General features: G+C 43.2%; 2 protein-coding genes and 1 non-coding gene across 4 annotated transcripts; all 3 read right to left on the bottom strand.

Annotated features, from left to right (window-relative positions):
- LOC110436815 lies at positions 131–3953 on the bottom strand. Of its 2 annotated transcripts, none has more exons than XM_021464349.1 (5): positions 3510–3953; positions 3294–3411; positions 2050–2128; positions 663–776; positions 131–548 (listed from the first exon to the last, which is right to left on the bottom strand). In XM_021464349.1, the coding sequence occupies exons 1-5, from the start codon at positions 3758–3760 to the stop codon at positions 457–459; spliced, it is 654 nt and encodes a 217-aa protein (XP_021320024.1). In that variant the 5' UTR covers positions 3761–3953; the 3' UTR covers positions 131–456. The 2 variants fall into 2 exon arrangements, with proteins under 2 accessions (XP_021320024.1, XP_021320025.1); XM_021464350.1 differs by having other exon boundaries at positions 206–548; positions 663–773; positions 3510–3951.
- TRNAL-AAG lies at positions 8530–8610 on the bottom strand. The gene has a single exon. It is a non-coding gene; the product is annotated as a tRNA-Leu (tRNA).
- LOC8054817 (ethylene-responsive transcription factor ABI4) lies at positions 10422–12304 on the bottom strand. Its single transcript, XM_002444498.2, has one exon. It carries the CDS (start codon positions 12079–12081, stop codon positions 10897–10899), a length of 1185 nt encoding a protein of 394 aa, XP_002444543.2. The 5' UTR covers positions 12082–12304; the 3' UTR covers positions 10422–10896.

The following is a 14389-nucleotide window of genomic DNA, read 5'->3' as shown; positions in this document are numbered from 1 at the left end:
TGTTATGTTACTACCTAATCTCTTGTGCCAAAAGAAAGCATATCACTGCGTGCATCACACTCATTTTCACAACTTGTTCAGCATGGCTTTAAAAAACCATCACGAAGGTTGAAATGGCATAAGCGATCAATTAAAGTACTGGGACCATAATAATATATGTATTGTCTCATCTACATGCATAACCTTAAAACTTAGTACATCCAACTTTCTCATAAACACACGATTTCTTTTTTTTTCAACGAGAATTAACTCTGCTTTTATAAGGCAAACAAACCATACAGAGTACGCTGGGGTTACCAGCAACAAGAGTGTCCAAAGCTAATCCTGAGAAAAAAAAAACAGTTCCTGGGATAACCACGCAGGATAGAAAACACACGATATCATACGTACACAAGGATTACTCTGCAATTCCTGATTCCTTCAATACGGTGACATACATACATACATACACAAGGATTACTCTGCAATTCCTGATTCCTTCAATACGGTGCCTTCATTTTTATTCTCATGTGCTTTAGTCCGCTTATGGGTTGGATCATAAGCAACTCCTGCATAACATTTGACACATGAGTAATAGCACTAAAATCTAACGAGTAGGTATTACTAGGACCTATAATGAGTAGATTCCAACTTTCAAGCATGCAGAAAAATAGTGTATACACCTTTTTTTTCAAACCATAATTTTCTCTTCAAGCAATCCTTCTTAAGATGGCCACCTTTCTTGCAGAAATGGCATCTCAACTTCTTTTGCTTCTTCCCTTTGGTGCTACTACCTGCTGGCACCATTATTATCCACCATGAAAATTGATCGCTATTTATAACCATTACAGTTCATGTGCATCACTCTACACACCATCAAATAACATCTAATTGTGATAGTTCATGAAATTAGCAATACCAAATTAATCCCTATAGAGATACAGTGACAATGATTAAACCGTAAAGATTTAGATACAAACAACTTAAAGATTTTTCTTAATTAGGCACAAAGACTACTAGAGTTTCATAATTAAGCATGCAAAGAAGTTACTTTGAATCCTGAGCAGGATGTTAGGGATGTGAGCGAACTCAGATTGTTAGTAGTATTGCTGTCATCTGACAGCAATGGCTTATATAAAATCAATGGAAAATTATTGTAGACATGACACCAATGGTAGTGACATCAATGCTTTCCAATTCTAGGTCTGCCTCTGGAACCAACGTGTACCCAATGGCCCTTTGACAGTGGAATCAGGGCGATCACTTACCCCTGCCGGACGTGACCTATTCACAGGTGTTCGCTTTTGCTAAACAGTGGTTGCAGCTGCAGCTTTTGTCTCCTCCCCCTCTAATCACTTTAGCAGCAGCGTCTTCTGGCTGCAGCAGCTAGCTGCCCAACATTCACAGCAACCTCATGTTTTCTCATCAGTTCAGTGTCCACCCAGTCCACATTCCAGACGACCTATGAGACCATGACTTGGATATAGGAACTGAGCCTATCAAATTTCATTGATGACATGGATGCACACCTAAACAACCTAATCTATAGTCATCATCAAGGAGAATCTGGATACCTATGATTCCTCCTAAGTTGATCTAGTTTGCTAAAGATCATGACTTGAATTTCATGCACAAATTTCACACATTGGTTAATTTGGACTTTAGGGCTTCAAGTTCAATAAAGGCTTGTGTTGAGGAAAAATCTGGACAGCAGCTGTGAAAAGACAATGTCTCATCCAAGCCTGAGAATGGTACTCATTGCCTCAACCAAGTGAACGGGTTGAACACTGCCATTTCATAGCATCATTCTCAGGATTGGGAAAAAAATGCCCTCACAGCCACAAGCCTATTTTAAAATTCAAGTTAAATAGATGCCCAGATTATGAAAGCTGGGAATAACCTAGATAACATGTAAATTTTGAAGAAAAATACATCCTTCGCATTCCCCTAGTGGCCCAAATATCACATAGTGGCTGAAATATCTTACTCATATTCTATTTTTTATAATAAAAAATAATAAAAATATATAGATAGCACAAAGTGTAATATTGGATTTATTGTGTATGGTACCTGGACCAGGGTTCTGTTGTGTATTTGTGTAACTCCACATTGACAGCAATTTGAGAGAAATCTTCCGTAAGTACTCAGCCTGAATGATACAAAACAAGGATTGGGGTTGTAGTTTCACATTGATAAGTTTTTTTAAGAGTAAAGTCCACTACCGGTCCCTAAACTTGTGCTGTCATGTCATCCCGGTCCCTAAACTCACAAATCGATTGTTTAGGTCCTCAAACTTGTTCATCTGTGTCATCTCGGTCCCTAAACTTGTTCAATTGTGTCATCCCGGTCCCTAAATTTAGAAATCATCCGTTTAGATCCTCAAAGTTGTTCAGTTGTATCATCTCGGTCCCTAAACTTGGTTTTGAATCTCATCTGGGTCAAAACAAAGCGATCTAACAACTCTATATCAAAAAATAATTCATAACTTTTCATATGAACTCAAATGAAGACAAATTTTATACCAAAGTTATAGTCCTCAGCACAATCTACAACTTTGTAGTTGAAAAGTTTTTTATTTGAAGTCGTTTAGTGTTATAAAATTTAATTTTAAATTTTAAATTTTAAAATCTATAAACTTATAAAAAATATTTTGGGAACCTAAACGATTTTAATTTAAAAAGTTTTCAACTGCAAAGTTGTAGATCATGTTGCTGCCTACAATTTTGATATAAAGTTTATCTTCATTTAAGTTCATATGAAAAAGTTATGAATTATTTTTCAATATAGAGTTTTTAGATTCGTCCTGTTTTGACCCAGATAAGACTTAAAAACAAGTTTAGGGACCGGAATGACACAACTGAACAAGTTTGAGGACCTATATGGGAGATTTTTAAGTTTAGGGACCAGGATGACACAACCGAACAAGTTTAGGTACCTAAACGGTCATTTTGCGAGTTTAAGGACCGGGATGACACATCCGAACAAGTTTAGGGACCGCTGATGGACTTTACTCTTTTTTTAACTGCAGGGTGCATGTGCAGACAATATTTTCCTCCTGCATGCCCTAGTATGATTAGCACAGTAAGCATCCATACTATCGACTTATGGTAACATGATGATAAAAGGAAATGCTACAGGCATGTAAAAATTGGTCTAACATCCTGGTAGCAGATTGTCCATAGATGTCTCTTTTCCATGTTTTTTCTAGGTTTGCTCCCCCCCCCCCCCCCCCCCCCCCCCCCTCTTTTTGTGCAAGAATGTAGAAACTATGATTGACCCACCCACACAGCCAGTGCTGAGTTAGGTTAAGGTACCTGGGTAGTGGCTGCAGCATACACCTTGTCTTCGAATCGCACGGCAATTCTTTGAAGCTCAACCAGCCCCTGCCCCTCTGGCACTTGTACCGGCAGATGCTTCCTCAGAGTCAGTACTCTGAATGCAAGATATGCGTCTGATTAAAGTGTGAGGGTGGCGGGGGGTGGGGGTGGGGGGGATTCGACAGAACGAATTGGAAGAGGGAATGGGCGTACATCTTGTTCACGATCTTGCTGCGCCGCTCGGGCTGGAGCTGGGCGCGCCAGTCGCCTCCGGCGTCCATGGCTTCGTGGTTGGATCGGCGGCGTGCTTGGATTGGAGTATTGGATGGATCTGTTCGTGGTAGGCGAGACGAGGAAGAGGAAGCAGCAAGGCACCACCTCCGGACGACTCCTGTCCTCTGACTAGTGCGCGCTGCGGCAGCGCCGGCCCTAGGATTTTGAGGGCCCTCTGGCGAGTTCGTCATGACGGGTTCTATAGTGTATAATAGAAAAAAGTCCAAATAACCCTCTAAACTAACATTTGGTTCAATTTACTCCCTCCAACTATATAAGTTGGTCCAACTAATACCTTAAAAAGTTTTTTCTTTTTTGTTTCTCTATGCACAAATTATATTTTAGTTTCAAATTTTGTGAGGTGATAGAGGACTTAGTATTTTGTGTTAGAAAAATCCAATATAATTTTTTCATCATTATGTTTAAATTTCCTAAGCTATCAAAATTTTTTCATCATTATATAAGTTTCTCTACTGTTAATTTATTTTTAAATTTCCTAAGCTATCAAAATTTGGTAAAAAGTTAAGTTATATTTTTTCTAACATAACTTATAATGTTCTCCAATATATCACAAAACTTGATATTAAAACTCAACTTATATGTGGAAACATAAATAACAAATCATGTTAAGGGGTAAACTAGACCAATTAAAATGGTTGGAGGAAGTAAATTGAATCAAATGTAAGTTTAGGGGGTAATCTGAACGTAGGACAAACTTGAGGGGAGTAATTTAGACTTTTTTTCTCTATAATATATAGGCTAATTTTACTTATAAAGGAAAAATAAATGCAATAATATATTTAAAATTAAACATGTTTGATAATTATCAAGATCGAGAAACAATGTAGATTAAAAAATAATATATTTGTACTTATAGAACTAATATGATTACCTTAAAAAAGAACAGAACTCCATCATACTCATTGCTTTTTATATAAATATACTTTTTCGGGCATTTCTTGATGTAAAATCATCAAGGATGGTATTGAGATCAATCGTGTCTAAGATATCTCTTTCGATATTACACATAGACAAAAATTGAACAAGAGAAAAAAAACCTAGGACCTACACAATTTGGCACGATCTTATAACAGAAAATACAAAACTGAATTAATTAATCAAATTAACAAGAACCTGATTGGTAATTGCCTAAAGCCCCTAAACGCAACGACAGGTGTTGGCGTGTGTTGGCGGCGGCCGCTCCGCTGATCGGCTCGTGTGGCCTCGTCTCGCGCTGTCTCCTGGAACAAAAGCCAATGACTTAGCCCTTAACCTATACATATACTAGGGCCTTGTTTACTTGCAAAATTTTTTGCAAAATATGAATAGTGACATTTTCGTTTGTATTTGACAAATATTGTCCAATCATGGACTAACTACGGTTAAAAGATTCGTCTCGTCAATTTCGACCAAATTGTGTAATTAGTTTTTATTTTTGTCTATATTTAATACTCTATGCATGCGTCTAAAGATTCGATGTGACTGGGAATCTGAAAAATTTTGCAAAATTTTTTGGGAACCAAACAAAGCCTAGAATATACATACCTGGCGTTAGGCCCCCAAGCCGCTAGGGCCCATGGCCTGCGCACCTGCTGCCCCTCCCATAGGGCCGGCACTGCGCTGCGGTTGGCGTCGGGTTGCCGCAGGGCAGTGGACACCCGTGCGTGTCGACAGCATAGTTTTAAATATCCCGCTGCTATAGCTGCCGCTATAGTCCGCTATACACTTTTGAGGCAGAGTGTCGCTATTTGTGTTTATGTACAATTTAGCCGCTATATTTCGCTATAGTCCGATTTAGCTCCGCTATTAGCTGTTTTAGATATGAACCGCTAAACGTCTTAGCCCGCTATTTAAAAAATTTTCTTTTTTTTTCCCTTTGATATGAACATCGCCATCTTCTTTGGCCGATTATTTCTATCGTCCTCCTCAATGCTAACCACTAACCTTCGTCCACTCTATTGTCAATTTGAACTAATTTTGACGTTATTTATTACTGGGTTCATTTTTCAGGTTATTTATTAGTGGATTAGAGAGGATAAAGCAGGATTTTAAGATCTAGGCTACGATGTTTTTTTTATTAAGATTGTCTTTATTCATTAACTCATAACATTTTAGAGTACACAATATCATATATATAAACAGATATAATGTAGGCCATATCATGAGAGAGCTCACTCGACTAAGCCATCACATGAGCCTGACATATAAGTAGATTTTCGTGCCAACTGGTTTAACATGAGCTATAACGGAGCCCCTTGTAATTAGATCTCTGGCAGCGGCTAGTTGGTGATTAGATTGCATGGATACCATATGGAGTTATGTGACAGAGACATCTGCGCAAGAGTTCACGACACTAGGGAGCCACTGATTAGAGAGAAGGAAGAAAAAATAACGTGCACTTTAGTCTTCACGTGGCATTATTCCATTCCTTGTTAATTTGATGAATACCTTTTATGCCTCGGATATACGATAATTATGATGGGAGAAGCAACAAGCAGCAAACCAAAGGAATAAGTAGTGCTCAATTTTTATGGCACAATTGCAATTTTTATTTTTATAATGGCAAATCTGCAATAACTATAACTTTTATATGGCAATTAGCAATTTTAGTTTTCTATGATGGAAAATCCAAAACAATGGTTGGGCAAAATAGTAAATATAACTTTGCTATATACTGAAAGCAAAGTGCCTTATCAATCCTTCTTCTTTTCCCTTGCTATAGTAGAAGGTGACTTCTATTCCAACACAGGTCTCGTCTGTTCTCTTGCACCTCAAACAACCTCTTTAGTGTTGGAGGATGGAAAAGCCATGATTTCAGCATATGGTTTAGGCCCAGTTTATTTCCACGGTCGCGGTGCGTTTGAGCCAAATAAGCCAGAAAAGCTTGCCAAATGCCCAGCGACCGCCCGCTCATCGCGACTGCACGACCGTGTTGGAGCATTGCTCGCAGTGTGTTGTTCAAAACACGATATCAAGCCCATGATTTAGAAAATGTGACTCGCGTCCCCACCTGCTCGTGCTTGCCCCTCCTCCCGTGCAGGCGCTCCTTCCCCCCGCCGCCTCCCTCCACCCTTACCGCCTCCCTCCGTCCCGGTTGCTTCATCCCCTGCCTTGGCTGCCTAGATCCACTGGTGGTGGGCAGTTCTCGCTGGATCTTGCCTCCCAAAGGACGTCACCTCCCCCCGGCAGTCGGCGACCTCCTCTAGGACGCCAGCCTCCACCGGATCTGGGCCTTCCGAAGGATGCCACCTCTCTCTCTCTCGGTAGGCGGTGGTCTCGTCCCTCCCAATAGCAGGCGACCTCCATCGGACTCCAAGATGTACCTCCTCTGAGCTCCCGTTGGCCACCTTCCTCCCGTCGCCTCCTCTAAGCCGCGTCCCTTAGGGTCTCGGTGGTCTCCACCAAGCTGCTAAAATAATCTTCATAGTCAAACGCTCAGGTATTCTGACAGCATATTCTCCAAATTGTTGCTCATGAGATAATCTTGCTTAGGTTATAAGTGAGACTCAGGAAAAGCTCAAACAAATAGGGCCTTACATAACCTTATCTACTAGTTTAGCATTTTAGTATATTAGGATTCCACTTACCCATGTTGATGGTTTCACATGTCCTTTGGCATCCTCCAACTTTATCTCCAATGATTTGTGTGGGCAGATGCATCATAGGCGCTTCGGCTTCATAGGCGGCATGGCGAGCTTCTTCAATTTCTCCAACATCGATAGTGTGAGTTTCTTCTCCTACTTTGTTTTGGAATAGATCTTGTCATCCCCACTAATGGATTCCCTTTTGGGTTACTGATGTGGTTTGCAACTGTGAATTGTTATTTAGGTCAATTTATTGGTTAGTAGTGGACTTCTTTAATTTCCTCTTCCATTCTATTCTTGGTGCATTGACGGTCGATGCTCTTTCAACAACATTGATTTGAAATGGTGGATGATTCGTGGTTTGCAACCGTGAATTGTTATTTAGGTCAATTTATTGGTTAGTAGTGGACTTCTTTAATTTCCTCTTCCATTCTATTCTTGGTGCATTGAAGGTCGATGCTCTTTCAACAACATTGATTTGAAATGGTGGACGGTTCGTGCTACAGATCCAAGTTTTGGTGTCCCTTGTTGAGATGGGAGGCATGTCTTGTTTGCCTAGTTCTGATGTCCATCAACGGCGGACAGGGAGGAGGTTTTGGTAAGGAAAGTCTGAAAATTAGCCATAATTTTTCAATATTCTAGATCGTTCTTTACAAATGCTTGAGGTGTGATATGCTAGTACCTTTTCCTTATATAATTCATCGCGAAAAATAGAATTTTTTACTAAAAGAGAAAAAGAAGAGACAAATACATTAGTTTTAGACTTTTTTGTGTGTCTGGAATGTCCAGACCTGCCAAGAAACCAGGGCTGCAAGCAGACATGGTATAGGTCAGGCAATCTGTGTCCAAAATAGTATCCAAATAGCCCCTAAATTACTTGGAAGGAACCAACATGGTTTGTTCCATGTTTATGCAGGACAGTGGTACAAGCAAGTGGTACAAGCACTGACTATTACATACATATATAAAATAGGGAATTAAATTAGGGAACGAACGAGCAGGTTTTGCTCCATGTTTTTATGAGGAAAATAAACAAAAAAATGTTGAGAGTGTATGAGCACAAAAAAAAAATATGGTTTGCTCCATGTTTGTATGAGAAAAACAAAAAAGTATGAAAAAAATATGTTGAGAGGAAAACAAAAAAAATATGTTGAGAGTGTATGAGCACAGCAAAAAATATGGTTTGCTCCATGTTTATGTGAGAAACACAAAAAAGTAATATGTTGAGAGTGGGATTTGAACAAAAAAAGTATGAAAAATGTTTATATAATAAAAACAAAAAAAAGTCCGAGAAAAGATGTTGAAAGTGGGATTTGAGCCCAAAAAAGTATGAAAAATGTTTATATGATAAAACACAAAAAATTATGAAAAAAATATGTTGAGAGTGGGATTTGAACCCACGCCCTTTCGGACCAGAACCTTAATCTGGCGCCTTAGACCAACTCGGCCATCTCAACTTGATGTGTGTGGCAAGATTCGTTCTTGTATACACTAATACAAGACTAGCGGCTGTAGTGGCTCCTACAGGCAGTCTCGGTGCACAATAGTTTCATAGATAAATGAACTAACATGGCTCGTATAAATGAAAAGGAGATGATGAGAATGATCATGCATGAGATGAAATAATTTATAGTTATATGATAATGAAATTGTCTATACTGTAGTGTATCTAAGATATGAAGGTTCTTGAAAATTGGGATATGAAATCCCACATGGATGGCCTAATGTTCAATTCCTGATTCTTTCGCTCTCTTTTCTTTTGCTATTTATTTCCTGATCCTTTGTTGCATTGCATTTTGCTCCCTTCCTTTGCTATTAGTAGTATGGTCTTGTTTAGTTTCAATTTTTTTTTTTGGCAAAATAAGTACTGTAGCACTTTTATTTGTATTTTACAAATATTATCTAATTATGGACTAACTAGGCTCAAAAGATTTGTCTCGCAAAAAATTACAAGCAAACTGTGTAATTAGTTATTGTTTTTATTTATATTTAATGCTCTATGAATGTGCTGCAAGATTCGATGTGACGAATAATCTGAAAAATTGTGCAAAATTTTTTGAAACTAAACAAGGCCTATATATCATTATACTCCCTCCGTTTCAAATTATAAGTCATTACAAGAATCTTGGAGAGTCAAAGCATTTTCAAGTTTGACCAAAAATATAAAAAAAATATAAAGATTTATGTCATAAAATACATACACTATGAAAATATAACTAATAAAAAATCTAATGATACTTGGTTGGTACTAAAAATATTATTATTTTGCTATATAAATTTGGTTAAATTTGAAAAACTTTGACTCTTAAATATTCTTGAAATGACTTATAATTTGGGACGGAGGATGTAACCCTTTTAATAGCCGCACGTGTACGTATGCATGCGTCTTCAGTCATCACGGCTGAAGTAGTCTACTTATATGGTATATATAAAGTACAGGTCAACGCCAGTGCCATATGGCATGAGGCTAGACTCTGGACTCCACGAAACTATAGCCAACTGTGCACCTCGCTCGAGCCGTCCATCGTACACACGACACACTCCGATCCATGCATGATGGCGCGTGTCAATTCCACTGGATGATTTATTTGCTCGGAGCCCGGCACGTACGCATGAGCAGTGCAGGTACCAGGTACACATCATCAAACAGCACAACAGAGTTCGTTGCATACATTTTTTTTACTACACGTTGCATACATCATTACTGTGACTATGCTTTAGCACTACTGTGCTACATGCAGTGACGAATACAGTGACGAATCTCGAAAAATATTTAGAAAAATATTTAGGGAGACTTCTGCTATCTTAAGATAACTTCAGCCCCTTTTTAAAGAGCATCAATAATAAAAATTTATAGGAAGGCTAAGGTAAAAAAATATTTAGGAGAGGCTTCTGCTATCTTAAGATAACTTAAAATTTATTAAAATTTATAGGAAGGCTAAGGGGGCTACGTGGGTTCTTTCTGGGCTGGAGCCCCACCAGCTCTACTGTTGGCTCCGTCGCTGGCTACATGTAAACGTGCACGTATATATGTACGCACTGGCGCGCAGTAGAGTACATATCTCTCTAGCTCTACGGCACATATATACTATATACACTATACATGCAATACTATTAATTACTAGCGAAAACCATATAGACTACGTAGGAGTATATATACTCTTTTTAAGGACACACTAAGAACAGATCCAAATTAAATGAAAACCATAAATAATTAATTAGGGAAAAAAGAAATTAATATTAAATATGTCTATATATGGCAGTACTGTACAAGCTAGCTAGCTAGCCGCCCATGCATATACTGATATATACATACCACACATACAAACCCACAAAGACTATATAGCTAGGAGCTAGCCTAGGACTAGGAGTATATATATATATGTTTAAAAGAGACACCAATACTACAGTATATATTTTACAAACCTGAAACATTATCCAGCAGACAACAAACCCCACGATTAACTAGGCAAAACAAAACTATATAGTACTACTATACCAGTATAGCAGTCTATAGCAGAGTAACCATCTGGTACGTACATACGATTCTATGCATGTACGCCTGCTTGATGTGTAAGTAACTCACGAACCACTACTTGGGTTGTAATCATGCTCATGCCTCATGCATCGCGCGCGCGCGTCGAATCACTTCGCCTCGTACACCGGCCAGATCGATGCAGCTTTGGAACGAAGTAGCAGGTGCAGGGCGCGCGGCGTCATCGATGGACGACGCGAGGGTCAGCTCAGCTGAGAGGGACGACGACCTGCTGCTGGTGCTGATGGGCGGCGCCGGCGGCGGAGTCGATCGTCATCATGGTGGCGGGGGTCGACCAGGCGGCGGCGGTGTGGTCCCAGATGCCGGCGGCTTCGTCGAACACCTCGGGCGGCACCTCCTGGAAGCCCTGCAGGCCGAAGTCCTCCGCCTTGGGCAGCCGCGTCATGAAGTCCTCGAAGTCGTCGTCGGCCTCCTGGTGCAGAGGCACCGCCGCCAGCTCGCGGATCATCTGCTGATGCTGCATCGCCAGCGTCGTGGTGGTGGTGTCGTCGACGTGGCAGCCCTGCTGCGCCTGCGGCGCGGCGGCGGGCGCCATCACCACGCCGCATGACGACGGCGGCGGCGTCATCTGGAACGTCTGGTGGTGGTTGTAGTTGTTGGTGGTGGGTGAGGGCGCCATGGTCACCGGCGACGAGCTGGAGTACGAGTTGGAGAAGGAGTCGGAGTTGGATGACGACGCGTCGGCGGAGTAGCTGGAGGCGGAGTACTGCATCATCATTATAGGCGCCGACGACGCCATGGCTGCCTGCTGCTGCTGCTGCTGCTGCAGGTACTGGTGGTGGCGGTTGTGCCCACCACCACCACCACCACCAGGGCCCGCAGCAGCCACGGCGTCAGGGGACGGAGCCGACGACACCACGACCGCCGCCGCTCCTCCTCCTCCTCCTCCTCCTCCTCCGCCTGCCGCCGCCGCCGACGGAGGCGGCACTGGCATCTGCTGCAGGTTGAGGCGCGCGCAGTCGCCGTAGAGCTGCCTGGCCGCGTTGTCGTAGGCGCGCGCGGCCTCGAGCGCGCTGCCGAAGGTGCCGAGCCAGAGGCGCGCGCCGCGGTTGGGCTCGCGGATCTCGGCCACCCACTTGCCCCACGTCCGCTGCCGCACGCCCCGGTACGGGCACTGCTGGTTGTCCGGCCCGCCCTTGCCCTTCATGCACCCTTTCCGCGACCGCCGCAGCGGGCAGCACCTGCGCCCGCCGCCGCCGGCCCTGCTGCTGCTGCCGCTGTTCTGCTGCTGCTGGTGGTGCGGCGGCGGCGACGACAGCAGCGGCTGGTGGTGCGTAGTACCTTGCTGCTGGTGGTGGACCTGCAGGTGGTGGACGAACTGCTGTCGCTGTCGCTGCATCTCCGCCACCTCCATGGCAACCGACCGATCCATCTCGTCCGTCGGCAGATCGATCGTCGATGTGGCGCTGGGCCGGCCGGCGGCGATGGATGCTAGCTAGCAATATGCAATCCTTGCTTGGGTGTGTGCTGTGTGAGGCTCCTCCCCTGGCATGGTATATATAGACAGTTGGCAAGGCATGCAGATGGAGCAGTGCAGTGCAGGCCAGGCAGCAGTGTGCGCATCGCAATGAAGGCAGGCGGGCGGGGGCGGGCAGAGAAGCCGGCGCATGGCACTGCATGGCGCCTCGGTGTGAGGCGGCACCAGGCGGGGGCACGCGGGGGCGCGCGGCGCGCCAAGTAAGAGAAGCGGGTGACACGAAGGGGGTGGGGGCCAGCGGGGCGGGACACATGGGCGCCGCCGTGGGCTCCACGAGTCGCTGCACCAAGGGACACGTGGCGGTCTGGGCGGGGGGAAGGGGAGACGGTGAGGTCACGCTGATGGATGCAGCCCGCCCAGCCCGTGGACGCCGATGCAGATGCAGATGCAGCCACAGCCCCGCATGCTATCGGCCGTCTTCGTCTATCTATCCATGAATGGCCTTGTTTAGTTCAACAAAAATAAAATAATTTTCAAGATTCTTCGTCACATCGAATCTTGCGGCACATACACGAGACACTAAATATATATGAAAATAAAAACTAATTACACAGTTTAACTGTAAATCGCGAGATGAATCTTTTAAGCCTAGTTACTCCGTAATTGGACAACTTTTATCACAAACAAACGAAAGTGCTACAGTTTCGAAAACTAAAAAGTTTTCAGAACTAAACAAGACCATTGATGAATTTATAATCCATCTCCTGCCTGCCTGCCTGCGTCGATCCGCGAGCCACAGTCTTTAGCCATGGGTTGGCAGCTGGACGCTGGGCATTTGGATATGGATATGGATCTGGATCTGTATCTGGTCGCACTGCATCATACCGCTGACCATGGTCGCCGCACGCACGCACGCAACGACGGACTCACTGACGACTTTGCCCTCGGCCATCCCTCTCTATCTGTTATATATATATATATATATATATATATATATATATATATATATATATATATATATATATATATATATATATATAAAAATAAGAATAACTAGTAGTATATTTTTGGCATGCAGTAGGCATGCATTGCACGTGCTGTGCCCATGCGACAGGAGGGCTTCATCTCGGCTCCCCGTCGTCGTCTCTATCCATCCAGATCCCATTTGGCCTATCGAGCCGTACGGACGACTCTGTGTACGTGTGTCTTCGTCCCCTGCCTCTGCGCTGCTGCGACCAAGAACAGGTGTTGCTCTGTTGTCGTTGTGTCGAGCGTTGCATGCTGCGTTCGTTGGGGGATGGGTTGCTCGATGAATAATCCATGCATGCATGCATGATGATGATGATCCATCCATGGAGGACCATGCATGCCTGATCCTGATCCTGATCGCGCTCTCGAATCTGTTGTACGTACTGCCTGTTGCCACTTTGCCACGACACCAGCTGGACGGAATGACGTGTCGCCACTTTCAACTCACACCTGTTAACCCCTACTGTTGTCCGCCCGGCCGTTTAAATTGGCGCGTGTATAGACTAGCTAGCTAGCTAGCCCGGGCCAATGCTGATCGATGATAATAATAATACAAATGTGTGTGTAAATGTGTGCGATATTTTGTCTTCTTTTGTTATTCTGTAAATATATGGCTTACAATTGTTTAGACCATCTGGTCAAGCCTCCGGGTGGTATTTCTCTCGTGACCACATTTCGAATCCTCGGTGCCGAAAAAAAATCTCTTGTCTATCCGGTACAAATGTGGAGTACAATGGATCTATCTCCTCACCAGATAACAGGCCCTTGTGTGTTTGAGATGGGTGAGACGTTCTCTACCTTAAGCTAATAAAATGGCACATGTGTGTCTGCCCCCTTCTTCGCCTGAGTTTTGTTTACTTTGTAAATGTGTTTAACATAAATTGTGTAATACAACTCTTTTGGAAAATCAAGGTCGCCAGCTGACAACCACCTTCTCCTATAGAGCCAGCTTTTCATAAATAATCTACACCTACATATTGTCATCTGGAACGTCGTTGGGTAGTAGTTGTAGGTGGGCAAGGGCATCACCGTCACCGGCGACGAGTTGGAGTTAGAGTTGGAAAAGGAGTCAAAGTTGGACGACGCCACATCGACAAAGTAGCTGAAGGTGTAATGCATCATCTCATAGGTGTCGACGCCATGGCGGCCTTCCGGTGATGGCGGTTTGCCCACACCACTAGCAGCAGGGCATGCTGCCATAGTGTCAAGGGATGGAGACGACACAACGATCACC

This window comes from Sorghum bicolor, chromosome 7, assembly GCF_000003195.3.
Source record: "Sorghum bicolor cultivar BTx623 chromosome 7, Sorghum_bicolor_NCBIv3, whole genome shotgun sequence".
In the NCBI taxonomy this organism is placed as follows: Eukaryota; Viridiplantae; Streptophyta; class Magnoliopsida; order Poales; family Poaceae; genus Sorghum; species Sorghum bicolor.
This window is presented reverse-complemented; position numbering and strand designations above follow the sequence as displayed.

What these genes read in the sequence shown, in the direction of transcription:
- LOC110436815 (XM_021464349.1), bottom strand. Translation starts at nt 3,760, where the DNA reads ATGACGAACTCGCCAGAGGGCCCTCAAAATCCTAGGGCCGGCGCTGCC. An exon ending in AGCAAGATCGTGAACAAGAT is followed by an intron (nt 3,412 to 3,509) that starts GTACGCCCATTC and finishes TCTTGCATTCAG; the next exon opens with AGTACTGACTCTGAGGAAGC. An exon ending in ACAACAGAACCCTGGTCCAG is followed by an intron (nt 777 to 2,049) that starts GTACCATACACA and finishes TAATGGTGCCAG; the next exon opens with CAGGTAGTAGCACCAAAGGG.
- LOC8054817 (XM_002444498.2), bottom strand. Translation starts at nt 12,081, where the DNA reads ATGGATCGGTCGGTTGCCATGGAGGTGGCGGAGATGCAGCGACAGCGA.